The sequence below is a fragment of the Buteo buteo genome, chromosome 8, assembly GCF_964188355.1.
Source record: "Buteo buteo chromosome 8, bButBut1.hap1.1, whole genome shotgun sequence".
NCBI lineage: Eukaryota > Metazoa > Chordata > Aves > Accipitriformes > Accipitridae > Buteo > Buteo buteo.
In genome coordinates this window covers 29865886-29884291 of record NC_134178.1, presented here as the reverse complement: position 1 = coordinate 29884291, position 18406 = coordinate 29865886, and the positions used below count along the sequence as shown (strand labels likewise).

At 36.6% G+C, this 18406-nt stretch overlaps 1 protein-coding gene across 1 annotated transcript in view; it reads right to left on the bottom strand.

The window, feature by feature from the left end:
- Window positions 1-18406, bottom strand: part of CADM2 (cell adhesion molecule 2) — a 679799-nt gene that overhangs the window by 176872 nt on the left and 484521 nt on the right. The window contains exon 2 of the mRNA XM_075033947.1: window positions 3997-4146. Coding sequence (XP_074890048.1) covers window positions 3997-4146 — 150 coding nt within the window. The remainder of the gene's footprint in view (window positions 1-3996; window positions 4147-18406) is intronic.

The window sequence follows — 18406 nt, the reverse complement described above, 5'->3', positions numbered from 1 at the left end:
AGACTGTTTATTTTTTACTTTCAGGTAAAGATTTTATGCTTCAAATGAAAGTGGAAGAGTTAAAAATCAAATTGATACACATTGTCCTTGAAGCCACAAAGTAGAGGAACCAGAAAAAAAGTACCAGAAAGGACAACAGAGATACAACATGCTGAAGGAGACAGGTCATCAATGAGACCAAATCCACAAGATCAAACATTTGTATTTTCATATATTTTAGCTACTGTGTGTTAAAATAATAATAAAGACAAAGTTAGTTCCAGCTTTAATATATTTTAGTGTCAAAATAAGAGTTGGAGGGACGCAACTGTTTTACCTTGCTTAGCTAATAAATTAAAGCTGTAACTTATTTTCCTATAGGAAAATAGGATTTCTTTCCTCCCCTGATTCCCATCACCACAATGAGTCAAACACATTTTAGGCCTAAATTTACAACAACAAAAAAAATCAAGTATTTCAAGTGATGAGGACCTGGAAACGACCTCTGAACTGCGGTTTCATATTCACTAAATTTATAGCATTGCCATTTCTGAAACAAAACTCTACTCATTTTCTATCTATATCGTTGTAAGACTGTATAGACTAGGTGCCAAAAATGTCTCAAGTTAAAAATAGTCCTTGTCTCGTTCATAAATATTAAATAAATATTAAATTGCTGGGAGGGCGGGGGAGGAAGTGTTCTCTACCAGCCACAAAATCTTTCTAACTGAGAAAAATCTGTGCTTAAAAACATGTGGCCATAGCAGTATGTGAGGAGATCCAGAAGTATAATTTTAACAATGTAGCTTTGGTATTAGTGCATGTGGCTCATTGCATTTCCATACTTATTTAGAATATCTAAAAGAGAAAAAGGAAGAATATGACTCCTAACTTCAATGTCAATGATTGCATCACAGTTCAGAAGAAAGTAAATGACATGAACATGCTTTTCATAGTATATGCAATCCATTTTGAATAAAATGGGGACTAATAATAAACCCCTTGCTGAGAAGCATGGCACTGGGAAGCAGACATTCCCTCCATGTGACCAAGCGGCTCTTTTTCCAGGCCCACAGCAAGTTCTCTTTTGGTTAGAAAATGGTTTTGCAAGACAGGGGAACCAACTTGCTTGAGAAAGAAGTGTGAACATGAAAGGAGTCTCTCAAAGGACAATCTAGCGGCAAAGGGCTTTTCACTGCATGGACAATTTACTCGACTTTTGGCACCTCTTCTGCCATATGCTGACAGCTGTCATCTCCCTCATCTGCTGCAGTTTGGAGCCTCTTTTGATACTTACCTGCCTTTCTTTGTTTTACTACCTGACTCTCTTGCAATTATTAAAATATAGAGCAATCAATAGAAAGATTTCCTTAATGTTTATTATGCTTCCAGACATAAAAGAAATATACTGTCATTCCTATGTGTGTCATTCTTACGAGTATGTGTATAGAAAATAATTTACTGAAGGGAATTAAAGTTAAAGGCATGCAAATTTGATTTAGTTCTGAACGTGGTAACATCCAGAGTTACTCAGCTCTGATGGATATAAAGGCCACTGGTGGTGCTTCCCTTCTAAGGCTCTGTTTCCTACACAGAACTTAACCCTACACCATTGTATACCACAAACCTACTCAACAATTTTCATGAATTTTCAGGGCTTTGAGAAACAGCTATTAAACAGCAGTTTTCATGGTGTTGAAGAGAGAAGTAAGATCTGAAGGTTGGTTTTGGCTAACATTAAGAGACAGGTTTGAAAAGACTCTGGCTGAGGCGCCCTTTCAATAAATTAAATGTAATGACTGGATCTAGTAGAAAGCTGCTTTTCACAGCCAAATTGTATGCCTGGCTGGGAGAAGTGGGAAAGGAAGGGAAAAAAAAAAAAAGGAAAAAAAAAGAAAAAAAAAAGAGGAAGCCTTTACAGTTGCACTTGCCATCACTTACAGAGAAAACAACCAAGATATCAGAGCCATAAATATCTCTGTCCATTTTGGCTCGATAATGCAAACATCAAAAGCATGTAAAGGAAATCTCTTTCTTACTTAAAAGAACACACATGTATACACACAGAAAACAATGCCAATGAAAGCTGTAACTTCATTTTCAGAAATGGAAGAATGTTTTCCATGTAGGACTTGGATGCACTGCTCACTCCCCTTGGTATACTCAAGTCTGGAAATGTCACACAGAATGCAAGCTTTGCCAATGTAAGGAAGACTAAATATCTCTGCTTGAAGGACCTGAAGTTTTTCTTGACCACATCAAGACATTTTCCTAATAGATGCACAGTAATCCCTTCGTAAAATGAATTGTCAAGTATTCCTTGAACTCTTGGGAGAAGTTAAAAGTTCAATAAAGACTGTGGTCCTTTAAATTTATGCACTTCAGCTCCTCACATTTCCTGTGGGGAATATAAATTGCTTCTAAGTACTTACTATGCTGCATGCCATTCAAATTCTGTTGCTTCAATTCATTATATTAAAAAGTAATACAAACTTCAATTATCCATTCTAAAAGTACAGATTTAGCTAAAGTACACAGAAAATTCAATTCACACCAAAATGGCTACAAAGTTCAAATTAATCTATTTGTAGTCCTCCCAATTCTTTCTCAGCATCCTTTAAAACGTCACTTATTTTGTAGAAATTAGAGATTTTGTGAGTGTTGATGTGCTCTATCAACAAACAAGTACCCTCTGCTTTTAGTTTGCAGACATTATTTACGCATCCCAAACCACTGAAGATTGCAGCTAAAATAAAGGGGTCTATATGAGTAAAGGTTATAGGACTAGACTTTCAGCTCAAAAGTTTGCACCTTATAAACCTCTCATCTTCAATCCTACATTCAAAAGGTACTTACGATTTCAAAGAAATTGCAAATCAAATGATTACACGCTACAGGAAATTAGATAAAAGAGAAAGGAACCACTTCAACACCATCAAGAGATTCTATTCAGCTATTATATTAATAGCAAAAAAACATATTTTGATTGCAGCTTCTGCAAGTATAAAATGACAGGTTTTAGACTGTATTGAAGTGCATAGATCCACAAAGCATTTTCAGTGCTACAAGGTGTTTTAAAGTCTTGTAACCATTCAGCAAAGCATTTGGACAGCACTTCTTTAATTTTAAGCAGAGGAATAACTGTACTTGTTAAAATATGTTCTAGAGTATGTAGCACCTTTCAGAATAAATTCAAGCAGTAGGATTAAGTATAAAATACTGTTGAACTTCTGTATCACTGAAATGAACACCAAAGCTTTTGCATTTTTTAAGCCAAGTGATGAATTTATTCCTCACAACTTTAGTTTTAATTTATTTAAGGAATCTAATGTAATCTTTATGTTAACATTCCATTATGTAAAATGTAATGCTTTTTCATTTCAGATTAAGATAAACGTCTTAGAAATATATCCTACTGCAGTGATGATGCCCTTCTTTTTGTAAGGAATGGACGTTTTCCTGTCTTTTCCCCCCTTTAACTCAAATTACAAAATCTGTGCATGGTATAATTGGAAAAATTGGGGCACTAAAACCAAGCATTTTTATTAGCTGTTAAGAACACCTACCATGGCAGCTGCGTATTGCACTAACAACCAAACTGCAGTATACTTGAAGCAAATAGTGGGATTATATACATGCATCTTAAAAAAAAAAAAAAAAGTATACACACACACATACACACTAATAAAAGCAAGTCACAAGGTTTATGGACTGTTTCTTTCCTTGCCAGCCTCTCACCACCCATAAATGCTCCTCCAAGATATTTTGCAACAATGTTTTCCAAATTAGTTTGCAATAAGAATTTCAGATATTATTCTTTTCCTTTAATAATAAAATACAATTTTATATGCAAGAGAGTACTTCAGTGAGCCCCCCTCCAAAAAAGATTATATAATATTACTGAAAACATATACTCTTAGGAAATATTTTCACATTAAAATATTAAAGGGAAATGGTTTTAATCATTCCTTTCTTAGAAGAAATGATGCAGAACCATGAGATCAGGAAACGATTTACCTTTCTTGTCATCGAAGTACAGTGTCTGTTGAGCTGGATTTGACCACTGGAGGGAGGTGTTATCATTTTGATCGACCCTGCAGGTCAAATTTGCTGTTCCCCCTTCAACAACTGTGACGTTCTGTGTAAGTGGAAACTGCCCTTGGCTGCCTGAGGAGGGAGGGGAGGGATGGAGAAGGGAAGAGAGTAAGAGAAAAAAAGAAAGGATTTAAGTTGTAGAACTGAATTTATTGCAACAACTTCGCACAGATGACAGAGCCTGAATTCAGTGTGATCTATTCTGACCAAAGAAAGGTAGTACAATAAATCCCTCCCCACCCCCGCCCCGCTGTAAGTCATACCAATTAGTTCCAAAGAAATACTTTGCAATTTTACCTCCTCAGAGATACCCATACATCCAGGATATGGCTCCGCATAGGACTCACGTGCTACACACCTACATAGATGTCTCAGTACAGATAATACAGTCAAATGGCTATTGAAAAAGTCACTGAAAGCGTAACATAAAAATCCACATAGGATTTTTAAAATAGAGGGACAGGGCAGCCTTGACTCCCTGTCTCTTTTTATGCGTTTTAAAGAACTCTCAGGATGATGCTTTTCCTGCCAGGTTTGGAAAGTTGTTGGAGAGCAAATGTAGCGTGAATCTAATACTCGATGCATCCTTTGTTGGGGGAATATAACCTGATCTCTTATGAAAACGGAAGTGATGATGTAGTAGGTCTCTTTCACATCTGTGATTCTATCCCAGAGCATTATGAATCACATTAAGTGCTTGCTGAAAAGTCACTGGGAAGATTTCCAAATACCTCTACACAATACAGGAGCAGATTCTTGCATCACAATCACTTTCAAAGGCATAGTTAGACTAAAGTGTTCATGTGTTGTGAGAATAGCACACCCCTTATCAAACAGCACAACACATTCTGACAAACAGTATCGCAACAAGGGAGCACAGTAAAAACATGCAAGCCATTTTTAACATGGGTGGGGAAAGAAAAGTTCTTCAATAATAAGCAAGACACATCAGTACCTGGGAGATATATTAATTTATTTAAGGATACAATGCAAAGAAAGACAATCCAATAGTCTAAATCAAATATATGCTTCTTTCTTCCCCTCCTTTTATACAGGTTCTATTAATACAAGAAGCACTCAAGGGTAGGTAGAGCTGCTAGCATAAGAAGTATAATGCCAAGATTGACACTCAAGTGGGATGTGTCAGAAGTGAAAAATCTCTCTACAGCCCTACAGGAGTGAACAAGCTCATAGACATGTCATAAGTACATCTAGGAAATTATATATACAATATCCACTAATTATACCAATACTGCATCACAAATCTGGCATAAAACCTTCACAGAAACATCTTATTTTAGTGGCTCTCATCAGAGTTGTTCCCAGCTAAGTTAAATTGAGGCATGACTTCTGTATGGAAGGCTTAATACAGAAGTCTATTATATAGTATAAAGGTTTTCAGATGACCAGAGTATGGAATTACTAAATAAAAGATTAATAACTGAACTTCTATTTGACCTGCTGATATTGCAAAAAATGTAACTCTAGTCATGTTTTTATAGCTGTCAATTTCCCTATGCAAAATATTTTTGATGGCCTTAGACCTGGTACATAAGCATCTACGTCACTGAAACCATTAGTATTTAGGTAATCCAATAGTCTCCACTGTCTTGATTTTAAAATAATAAATAAATAAAGGATTTCCATCAAAATGCAAATCTGAATAACTGGTATACTTTTTGTATAAATATCAACTTCCTGCAGATGTCTAAATATCAAAATTTACTATGTACTGATATTTAGTATAAGAGGGTATTTACTATCAACAGGATAACAGATATAGTAAATAAAAAATAAGGAATATTGAAAACTCCATGGCTAATTTAAATGCTGCGAACAATAAATGCCAAAATTCTCATGACATCCTCTGTATCTGACACTTCATTAATCGAACCCTGCTTCTTGAAAACCACACGTTGAGAAATACTTGATGAGTGAAAAATCATAAACAACGATGGAAAAAAAAAAAAAGATTTATCATTTCCTTCCATTTCTCCTCTTTCAATTCCAATGTGTCAAGGAACCTCAAGATATTGCATAAATTGCTTATCGCTTAAATTAGACTTTTAAAAATCCAGAAAAATGCACACAGCCTGTTATTACTTCCACTAAATTACAGGCATCTTACCAAAGAAATAACCTTCTAAAGTATGAGCTGTGGATAAGAGGCTACGTGGCTACTTTTTGCATACGAGAAGCATTAAACAGAACGTAGCATCAGAGATTAGCACAGCAAAAACTGTCATTTACATTAAAGACTAGGAATGGAACATAGTTTAATAAAGAACTGATGTAATTATTTAGGACCCTATTAACATGATTTGGGAGATATCCCCAGAATTACCCTATATTGTCTTTCTGATATTATCGTTCTTATCATGAAGTTGTCAGTGTATATGCTGTCATCATTTGCTAATGATTGTCAAGTCACAGACTTGTTTGACCAGAAGAGTGGTTAGTAGTTAAACTTTTCTGATCAACCATTTAAATGGAAACTGTAGATGCCATGATCTGAAAGAGGTCACAAGAACTTTCTTTTCTCTGGCCACTCTACTGCATGCTGATGTTTTGGAAGCAAGAATTAATCTAGCATATAAAAGTGAAACTGAAGCATTCATCCTATCCCTTACCAATACAGAAGCTTTGTGGATCTGGAGAAGATGCACATAGCTTCATAGGAAGCTTGGAGTGGAGAAAGACGTACAGAGAAAACGAGCCATTTAATCTGGATACTAGCCCAAGTGGAAAGAAGGGAGCCTGTGCAGAACAGAGAAAAACAGACAAAGCAAGACCAAAAGAACGGATACTGCACACCTCTTAATGAAGACCAAAATTACTAGCAAATGATGTGAAAACTAAGACAAAGAAACATTTATGAAATTTACTTTATTGTTTGTATCAGCATCTAACTTGGGTTATTGAAGTAGGAGCTTTGGAGCTGCAAGGACTGGAGAAGGTTGTAAAAGCCTATACCAGATAAATGAACATTATAGAAAGCATCAACAGCGTGCCATTTAACACAGCATTGTAAATGCCAAAGAAGTGGTTTTATGCCACTACAGATCAGATCTGGTTCTTGGGGGGACTGACAGTATTTTGTGGGAGAGGCCTCACTGCTGTTAAATAGGTAGGTAGCATGTGCCCAGGAAGCATGCCAGCGAAGCTGCCAGCCCATGCAAGCACTCAGTGGGATGAAGAACCCAGGCCACTAGTGGAGCAGACAAGGTGTTCTCAGCCACTTCTAAGTACCACCATTGAGCTGCGGGGGCAGCAGGCTCCCGCTGCAGCACAGTGACCCTCGGCTGGAGGCCACTGACTGGAATCACAACATCATTCCCCAAGGGACTTGCTTTGGAAAAACCCTTATGCCTGGGATAACTTATTACAACTGCAAAAAAACATTCATACTCCCAGCACTGAGTACGCTGGAAGATTCATGTGAAAAGTCCCATTAAATCAAGAATGTTTGGTGATGAGCCTTCCATAAGAAGGCAAGCCTAACGGCCCTGCCAGATTGAGGCCAGTATGTTAAAAGAAACACAGTTTTCAACATCTTTTCAACAACCGGACACCACCACTGTGGTTCTCTATTATGAATGGTTCTTAATATAGTTATTAAATTCCCATTTCTTAATTTCTTCCTTAACTTTGTAAGCAGAGATTGAACAAGACAATGCGCTCTAACAAAAGCAGTCCACCTTGACTTCAGAAGTCTAGTAATGGAAAACTTAGTGGCACCTTCAGGAACTTATTTCGGAGAGCAACAGTCATCATTGCTTAAACAAGATAACAGCATTTTACCCCTAGTCTGAATTTGTCTCACTGCAGCACCTAGTATCCGCTGGCTCTTGTTATACCTTTTTACCTGCTCTGAAGAGCCCTCTGTTATCAAATTTCTCTTTCTTTTGTAGGCACTTAGAGACTGTGATCATATCACCCATTAACCTTCTCTTTGCTAATCTAAATAAATTGAGCTCCTAAGTCTTTCTGTAGAAATTGTATTTTTCTAATCCTTTAATTAGTCTGTGGCTCTTCTCTGTGCTCTCTTCAATTTGTCATCTTTTTTCTGAAGTGTGGAGCCCAGACCTGGAAAACCCACTGTAACAGTCACAGAAGGAAAAAGTAAAAAGGTGACACCACTTCTCCACCAGTACTTCATATTCTTGTTTGCACACCTAAATGAGTCCCTTGTTCACAGGGTCAGATGGGGACCCAAGTTTGACTGATGGTCTACCACGATGCCAGTGGTTTTTTCTCAGACACTGCTCCAAAGACAACCGCCCATTCCAGTTCTCCTGTAGCTCTTAGATGTACATCCCTATGCTTCACTGCACTGTAACATATCTTTCTCTGAGCCCAGTGACCTGTGTTTTTCATTATTTCTTATCTCCACAGTCTTTGTGCCATCCGCAAACACTGCTGGCAAGAACTGTGTTTCCCAGGGCGTTTCTAAAAACCAACTCTGAGACCTATCTAAATAGTACAGTACAAACCACTTTTCCCTATGCAGACAAATGCACAGAAACATGACTGCTGGATGGTGAGTTCTTATTCATCATTACACTTTCACCACATTTTTTCAAATAGTTCTAATCTGCTAAATGCTTGTAAGGTTGGTTTTGAATAAGTTTTGCTTATTACTCAAGATGTCATGCTATTTCAAGTCAAAGGCCTTAGAGCAGTCAAAAAGATTTTAAAGATTATGGTTATCTTTTTCCAGACACAACTGTAATTTAAGAAGTCAGGAAAATATTAATTTATTATGTATTCATTTATAAATATATTTAAAGAACATACTGAAAAGAAATTAATTCCTAATGAAGCTTTGTTTAAAAACAGAGCATGAGAAAAGTTTCTGTTAAGGCAGAAAATTTAGCTACAAACCAATATCCATATTTTCTGTAATGGTGGTCATAGCAGTCAGACATAATCCCATGAAACTATCATTTGAGCAATGCCAGGAATATGGGAATTATCCCTTTTTAGCTGAAGAAACAGAAGGTGGGAGTGTAAGCTGGCGGGACTGGGGAGTGGGTAAGAAGGTAAGATAGGGGAGGGGGGTGAAAATTGTAACTTTCACATGAGTTTCAATTTGGATCAAAGAGAAATCGTCCCTCAAATACTACTTAGTAAGTATTACAGGGACATTTTATTTTTATAAACATCTAGAAAATGCAAAACATGTAAATAATATGTACCTTTCTGAACACAGATTTTAAGGTAAGTTCAGTGCAATTTACTTCCTACTCTACTATTAACTGTGGTGATTGACAGGTATGATTGAGATAATGAATGTGACTCAGATGATCACTGTTCTACAGACAGGGCTACCCATCCAGCTTGCTTGCTTTCTTCACAACAAATGGTTGGCAATGACACTTCTACCCTCCACCTGCAGATCAGGTCAATCAGACACATATACATCTACTATAGTATACACAATTATATTCTGTTCCATGATCAAACCTTGAAGGCAAGTCAAGCAATTTTACTGTCTGTCTGGAGTATACCAATAAAGAAAGAATGAAAAAGAAAAAAAAAGTACTGATGGCCCACATTAAAACTCCCTTTTATCTGAGGAGGAAGCAAGAATTCTCACTGGCAAATACTACAAGGTTATATAAAGATAAATTACAATAAGCAATGAAGCTATTACAAAAAGAAGGCAGCATCTAGATATCACTGTCTCCATGCTGTATCCCGGTCCCTCTGCTCATTTTGGGAAGCTTTGTTAGCAAAATTATTTCAACTATTTTGACTAGATGGAGCTATAGTTCAGTATATTCTATCACAGATTGTTTTTGTGATGCTTTGTGGAGGACCAATACTGCTTTCCAGAACTGACAGGCTCATATCTCATTAGCCACAAGCTGTGTTCAGTCAAGAAAGGCTTTTCTTTTTCCACCCAGAAATCATGGCTCAACTGCTTTTACAAATTTTAAAACTGATTTTTATCTCAGTATGTGACAAGCCTATGCAGAATAATTGTCATTATTTGGTCCAGTTTGGAAACATTCATCTTGTGAGTTCATCTCATGTTTATTTGTTTACGTTCGTTGTTTGTTTATTTATTTTTTTTTTACTTTTTGCAATTGAAATGAAAGCTCTTTAATGAGTTCAACACTTCCATTTGATGCTTAAGTTATATTTTTTTGCCTGCTCATGTCAAAAGCCATTAAAAAAAGGGTGTGCAAAGAGAGGCGGGACTAGACAAGAGGTGACATCAGCGAGTTAGCTATCTTTTGGCACATCAACTCTACCTTCTGCAAGCCTGGCTGCCTAGCATCCCTATGAGGTAAATGAAGTTTATCAGAATATGTGAGGGAAAGAATAGAGCCTACAGTTTTATTCATTCTCACACAGAAAGCCAATAGCAGAGATTTATCCTTTTCAGTCTTGCACAGAACCACAAAGCCATGGGCCTTTTATTTGATACCTTTACAGCATGATGTCAACCAAAACCAGAGCCCATAAAAAATGCAGAACTGTATGAGAAGAAATAAGGAAAACAAATCTTGAGCAAATTATTTTTCAAATCAGTCGGATTTTTTAATATTGACTTCAACAGGACCAGGCCCTAAAAGAAAAAAGATACAGAGTAAATATTTGGGTGAGGAGGCAAGCAACTTACTACTTCAAGTAGCAGCTTGCATCTTTAGGGAGAATACATTAATTTTTGCTTGCTTTCTTCACAAAGGAACTAAAACATTAGAAATAAAAGCCAGTATGATGAAACATCTAAATATTCTGAATAAATTTCCTGGCTTTCTCTCTTAATTTATATATGAAATAATGCAAACATCTCTCTAAGGAAATGAAGTGTTATTAGCTTGTCTTTATCTAATTTAAAGAAAAAGGATACTGTGAACTGCATTTCAGCAGGCATAAGCTGAGGTCTGCATTACTGTCCAACTAGTGTTTCTTCTAACTTTTTAATAGGAATTAATGCCCTTCTCGATTTTTTCAGCACAGATACCATATAGAAGGTTAGTGTCCTAGAAATTTTGAAGGAGGAAACTACAGAAGAAGTTGTTGGCCCTATTATTTTATTTGATTTCTAAGAACAGTCTTAAGAGTGTAGTAAAATATTGACTACAGATTAATGAAGATAGTTTAACTCTTGATACATAAATACCTGCTTTGCTTTAGTCTAAAAGACAAAACGACAATGTAGTCTGCATGCTAAACTGTATTCATGCAGCATTTTTAAAGAAAGAGAAATTTGCCTGAACATAATTTGATACAAAGAGAGTCTTTGACTGGGTCTATTGGCCTCTCCTAACTTGCTGTCTTAAATGGCAATAATTTAGTCCCATATCTGGATATCATACACTTTTTAGAGTTTATCCCCAGAGAGAATGTCCTGTAAATTGTTTGCTCACTGAAGAAACATTGTTTAAAAAAAGAATCAAAACAAAGAAAAAAGAAACTATTTGTGTTCTGGTAACTATTACATGCTCCAGTAACAAAACCACTTGCAGAGAAAATTGGAGCTAATGAGAACACTGCAGAAACTCACTACAGAATGACAGAGGTTTGGGAGAGAGAGGAGAAATAACTCAGAAAGTAACTGTTACCCCCAAACTGTGTTGGGCTTTTAAAAATGTTTAAGTGATAACTAAAATAATCTAAAGGACAAGAGCATGCCGGTACAGATGCTGATTTCAGACAGCAATAATAGAGAAGGAGGAAGCCTTTGTTCCTTCCTTCACTCCCTGTGTTTCAGGCGTATGTTTCTACAACAGCAGCTAAGTCAAGATATAATTGATTTAGACTATATTTCAGTGAAAGAGATGGCAGATAAAAATTTGAGAAAATTACATATTGAAGTACAATTATTCCATAAAGATAAACAGGAAAAAGTGTGAGAGAGACAATGGAATAAAAAGTATGTGCAAACATTGCTATTTCCTAGGAACCTCGCATAAATGACTATTTTTTACTCTTTTAAGACTATCACCATGGTATTATTTGCTTGTGAATGGAGAAGAGTATCCAGGGATTTTATTTATTTATTTCGAAAGGGGGAAAAGGCATTCCCCTCCACCACTCTAAATTCCTGATGGAAGATACAAACCCCAAAATAATTAAAATTAACTTCATCTTCCCACAGCTGTGATAACAGACTGCTGAATTTTCTGGTTCTCGTCAGTGCAAATATGGTTAATCGCTTTGTGTCACTTTTCACTTTAAAGGGCTATACACAATTCTTTGTGCCTCAACAAACTGTAAAGCCCTTTTTCTCTAAAAGCAGGCAGGTACCCAATTCTAACATGAAGAATAAGGAATTGGGCACTTTCATTTCTTTGAGGATCTGGACCTCATTGTCACCCCATTTCCATTCCTAATCTGTAAAATGAGAATAATGGCATTTACTTACCTCACATCAGTGCTCCAAGAAGAAAATGCACAAATGAATTACACAGAAGCCAGGCAATAGGGTAATAGAAGAAATATATAAAGCTATGGTGGAGACAAATATACACATACGACCCTATGAAATCTACCTCTTGCTATGAAGTTAGAACATACCATGTGCTTTCTTCTCCCCCGAATCCAAGCATTTCATCAAACTAACTGGTACTTCTTGCAGTTAACACAACCAAAAAAAGTAAGGCATATGACCTCTCATAAAAGTCAGTCTAGAACCTCCATTGGTTTAAGTCTGTATCAGGCACTATCAACTTCACATGAGTTATGTACTTAGCCATTTACGCTACTGAAAATACTTTCTGTTACAATTTATTACTTCCCTGTTCAACCCTCTTCTCTGAGTAACAAATGAAATGAAGTTCTGGACATGTCATTTAAAAAAAAAAAAATTAAAGAGCTGTAAACACATAACCTATCAGATGTTTAAGGACTGACCGACAACCACACTACACAGGGTTCTTGGAGGTGCACAAGCAGGCAGTATAGCTCAGGCTTTGTCTTTGCATGAATGTATTCTACTGCTTAGAGGCAGGTTTAGGAAACAAGTGACTTAGTGACAGAACTGAAAATAGGGCTCCAAGTTTTTCAGAAATTGAATAATATTTAGGGGGTTTAAAGACAAAGTGAAACTCATATTTGGAAATGTAAAGCATGTCAACATAAAAAAGGTAAGATCATAAACTAATGATATTTCTACAGTGAGTAACGAAGCTAACATAGATAAGAAATTAACTTATAAAACATATTTCCAATAGAAATATACATGACATAAGCAATATTAGCCCATCTCAAAAAAGGTGACTTTCGCAGAGAATAGAGGAAAGCTCCTATCTTGCCCAATGTAGGCCTTCATCCAAAAAACATCATACAAGTAAAACAGTAGCCAGTCAGCCTATACTGCTTGTATTTGCTATGTCACGGTTTCATATTTTAGTTCAGCATGAAGAGTAGTTAATACAATCAGTTCTCCAGACTGCTATCTTAATATTGTGATTTGCGGGCCTCAAAAATTGACTACCACACTGCAACATACTATCTGATGGCAGCACTCTACCTGAACACTGCTTTCTGTCATCTGCTTGTTTACCTACAATAAATAATCAGTTAACTGTATAAAATACTCTGGTTTGGATACTCCTCTCATTCACTGTGGAAAGTCTCCATAGAATAAGAGCCAGGCAAAAGGAATAATCAGCAGTTTCAAGCAAAAGATCCGACTCTAGTTATGTGCACGCGAATCTGAACAGTTTACCTCCGTGGCTACAGAAGAAGAACTTAATGTTGCTGATTTTTCTAAGATGACTATAACAGAATCAGGGTTGTCCACACCCAGCATCTCATCAGTGAGCCAGCAATTCTGTAGTATGTCTACCAAAAATTTTGACACCAGTATCATTCTGATGTGCATCAGGACAATAGGAAAACTATCGGAGCCTAAACATCATGAAAAGACTTACACCAATATTGCCAATTTAAAAGTAAAGCATGCAGCTACAAGTGCTATCTGACCTACATTGTGAATTCTTTATATATCACGTGAAACAACTATCATGCAGATGTTTAGCAATATACTGTCAGTGTAATTTGAATACAATGTATTGATACAAATGATCCATTAGCAAGTACTTGTAACCATTCTAAAATGGACTGCAATGAAATGCAATCTAAAGCACACAATTTTCGCACATTTTCTGTCCTGTCTCCATGTGGTAACGCATTGCAAGCCACAGATGTTTGGCACTGTGATGGCATGACCCAGCCATTTACCCTCTTAAAGACCACTGCACTTCAACAAGTGCAAAAATCCCCAACCAAACAATAACAAAAAAAGAAATCAAAAAAGAACACAAGTGTTCTGATGCACTCCAGTCTGGGATACGGTTCTGCTTTGGAGAAATGGTCACAAGGCCTGAATGAATATTTTGTATGAGAGATTTTCTTGCTAGTTCTGTGCACTCAGAATATCCAGAAAATGCTGATAAGTATCCAAAGTTTTACGTGTTTATCTGAACGTAATGCAAACAGTGCCTACTCTTCAAAGTGCACATGATTAACATAAGCTCTTTTTACTGAAACAAACACGAAACCAAGAATTACTTAAAATGAGATCAATGTGGGTATGTAGATAAATACTTTAATACCCTTAACAACAAATCTTTGCAGTATCTAGAAAGGAAATACTGGGAAAAGTGCCCTGAAGCAATGCCCAGAGTTTACAGCAATACACTGATAATCTTCTTTCAAGCATGCTCCATCCGGAAGCAGTTTCACAGGTAAATAAGGGGGGTAGGGAAGAATTTGAAATTATGAACCACAGTTCTGCAACAATTATAAATGGGGAATCTAATCTTTCTCAAAGAAGGAATTACTAGAAAGATGACACAGACACGTAACTTCAAGAATGTCCTGAAAGTTAATTATTACAGGCTCACAAAAGCACTTTATGTTTCTAGAATGCCATTTGAAAGGTTGGTAATGAAGACAAGCAGATGTCTTTCCCCCCCCTAGCAAGAAGAACAGTTGAAATGTGAACAGTTAAAAAATGAGAAAACTACAGTCATAGCGAGAGATGTTCACAAGAAGACAAAGTCACTCACCCAGTCCCAGATTGAGGTATCAGCCTAGAGCAAGTGTTCTGAAAAATGCTGCGCAAGTACTTGGACTCTTTAGGACTAGTGTGAAGATTCAGTCCATCTAGGATAATGCAGGTTTTGGGGTTGGGTTTTTTGGTTTGTTTGAGGGTTGTTTTTGTTTTTGTTTTATAGGAAGGGGAGACAGCTAGGTTGCCACATCATTTTGTGTAAGTTGTTCTTCCAGAGCATACTAGTATGGATCCACTGAGAGCTACAAATATTCATACACAGGGCTTCAATATGGAGCATGTCACAAACAGCTAACGTACAAAGCAGTAAATGAATCCTTTCCATAGACTTCCTAAATCAGATCCACAGGTTTTCACTGTAATCCTATATGCTTCATTTTTTTCTGGAAATTGAGAATTTGTGTAAGCTATTAAGTGCTAACAGCTGTCACTGCCTGGTCAAACTGTGCACTGGACATTTGCAACCGTTGCTGGATTCTACATGCTAAACACGTCACTTGTGTTTCCTTAAAACTTGGTAGTGCCCAGCATTGTCTCAGGTGAGTGGCTTTTCACATACTACATGTATTACCCCTTCATTCAAGTCAGATACTCAGCTGATCTGCTTGCAGAACCTGTGCTGATCTCACAGATCCTTCAGCAGCCTAACCATAGCCTTTTCCACAACTCTACCCTATTTGAATCTTGGCTTGAAATACTCTGGTGATATATGAAAGCATATAACCCTAATATTGGAAAAAGATATTTTGGAAAATAGTAAATTTGTTGGAAAAATGTGATGTTTAAGGAAGACTGAAATGACTAGAAATTCAGAAATAATTGAGAAAATAATTTTGGCTAGAGGAAAAGTAGAGATGGAATGAAAACATTAAAAATATTATTTTTTCCCTAAGTGATAAAAGCAAACCATTTTTGTTCAGAAAAATCAAAATACTTTGGTTTTCATTTTTCTAAATTAAACATTCTACCAAAGTAGAATTGTACAAACAATAAAAAATGCAATTAAATCAGTAGATTTGATTAATTTTTTTTCTCCTCAGTTTGCCACAACCCCTTTCATCATTTCCTTGCTCCCATCTCTGAAACATTTCAAATCTATTGGAAAAAATGCTCTCTTAGGCTTTCCAGCTATTAGTCATTATAAAAGAAAATATTCTTGCATCTCTCTAGAAATATAGTTTTCTTTCTTCCTTCATCCTTAAAATAGGTAATGGAGTCCAACATGCAAGTAACCCATCTGGCAAGGACACTGTTTTTGTCTGACTGTTTATCTATGTTCTCTGTCCAATCACTCTTTCCATCTGAGCAGAACACAATCAAGGTTTAAAATCCTTCCACTTTTAGCTTTTTCTCACCACCTTCTAAAATTTCACCCAAAAGAGATGTTAAAAGACAGAAGAGGAGGCAGCTGTACAAGTCAGCTCCAAGTAGTGCTGTTCATTGAACATTTGTAAGCTCAAAAAGTATTCAGGAATCCCCAAAATGCACCATCAGTGAACTCTCACCCTTATTTACAAATAGCCCTGGCAAAAGCTCGCTTACCACTTTAAACCTTCTGTCTTTAAATGGAACCTGGAATTTTTCACTGTACCAAACAGCTGAGCAAAAGTGAAAATGAAAACTGCTCTAGGTTTGCCTTAGTATGTGCCCACATAATAGCTTTTATTCTTGTTAAAATATAGAAGTAAATGCACATTTTGTACATGTTTACACATATATACACAAACAGGAGAGGGGACGAAGAAGAACAGTGATATAATCATCAATACCCCCTCACTTTTTTCCATGAATTTAACTTCTTTTTACTTCAGACTGTACATTTTAATTAGAATAGAACAGCATATCTAAGCATTGATCTCACTACCTCTGGTTTGGAAAAAAGTCTGAATAAGAATAACCTGTCATTGCGCTAGTACATCAAATTAATACTTGCTACCTGGACTTCCAACACTCTCACTGCTCACTTTGCTTCAGATGTTAAGTAATCCTCAAAGGTAAATGAAGAAAAAGCGAAGGTAGAAAAAACAGATTTTGATCAGAGATGCTATATGTGGTGTTACACTTAACCGTTCTGATTACCAGATTACTAGTGTTTTCCAGTGAAATACTCTGCACTTGTAAATAGTCCCAAATAAAATATCCTAGTGGTAAATAGGGATCAGTATCAAAAAGTTACAAGTACTTGATTTCTGTCAATGTAACACAATGTGGACTAATTAAACACACTTTCAAATAAAATCCCTTTGATAACAAATATATTTACTGCAAAAACTATTGTAAAGGGAGAGGGGTGTGTGTGTGTGTGTGTGTGTGTGTGTGTGTGTGTTAAAAGGCACTACTGTCTTAAAGGTGGGAAATATCGTGCCTGCTGATGGTTTTGATCTGAACAGGTACTCCCTTAATGACTTTGTGTTGATCAATACATAGATGCATCCCAGCCGACTGGGAACATTCCCTGAAGAAAGCAGTTCTGATTCTCACAGAGCAAAAGCCTGAATGATTAATAAAAGATTTTCCACTTGTGATCATCTGTATATTCACAAAGTTCTCGTTACTGGTGATTTCACCCACCATGTCAATATTTACCTTCTTTGATGTTTGATTCTTTTTCTAGTACAGAGATCTCTGAAACACAGCTCTGTTTAAGCTAATGAAAGTTCCAATATGAAACAACAGTTTTAAAACTGACTTAATACTTGATCCCCCCCACCCCCTCCTCTTTCAGCTTACACAATAAAATAACACCAGGAATTTGGTCTGGAGAATGATCACTGTATACGGTTCTAGTAGCCCTTTTGAGCCTAAGTGGCACCAAACCATAAACAACAAAATTACTTAGGCCAGACTACACTTTTAGGTGCCAGAACCCAGGCTTGAACTAAAGTGATGAAAGGCAGTTCACACCAAGCGAGGATGTATATTCTCCTCTGTCCTCTACCCCCATTGCTTCAACACTTGCTCTTTTTCTCTGTTGTGTGTCCTGACACGGAACAGCCAATTCCCTTCCAACAACCATCTTCACACTATTTGTATTTCAGAGAGATGGAGGAGGCTTCTTCTGGTGCAAGCTTCTGAGTAAAGGGAATATTTTCTCAGGTGACTGCTTTTTGTCAAATTTCATCTGGGAACTGAGGTGACTTGCTCCTATTAGCCGGTATTAGAAGATTAGGATTGCATCCTGCTATTCTTTCATGTATCTGTTCCCTAATGAGTCTTGCATGCTGATCGGTTGTAGATGTGGCTCTAATTTTGTGCAATTTAGATATCACTGTATATAAAACTACACAAGATTTTGGT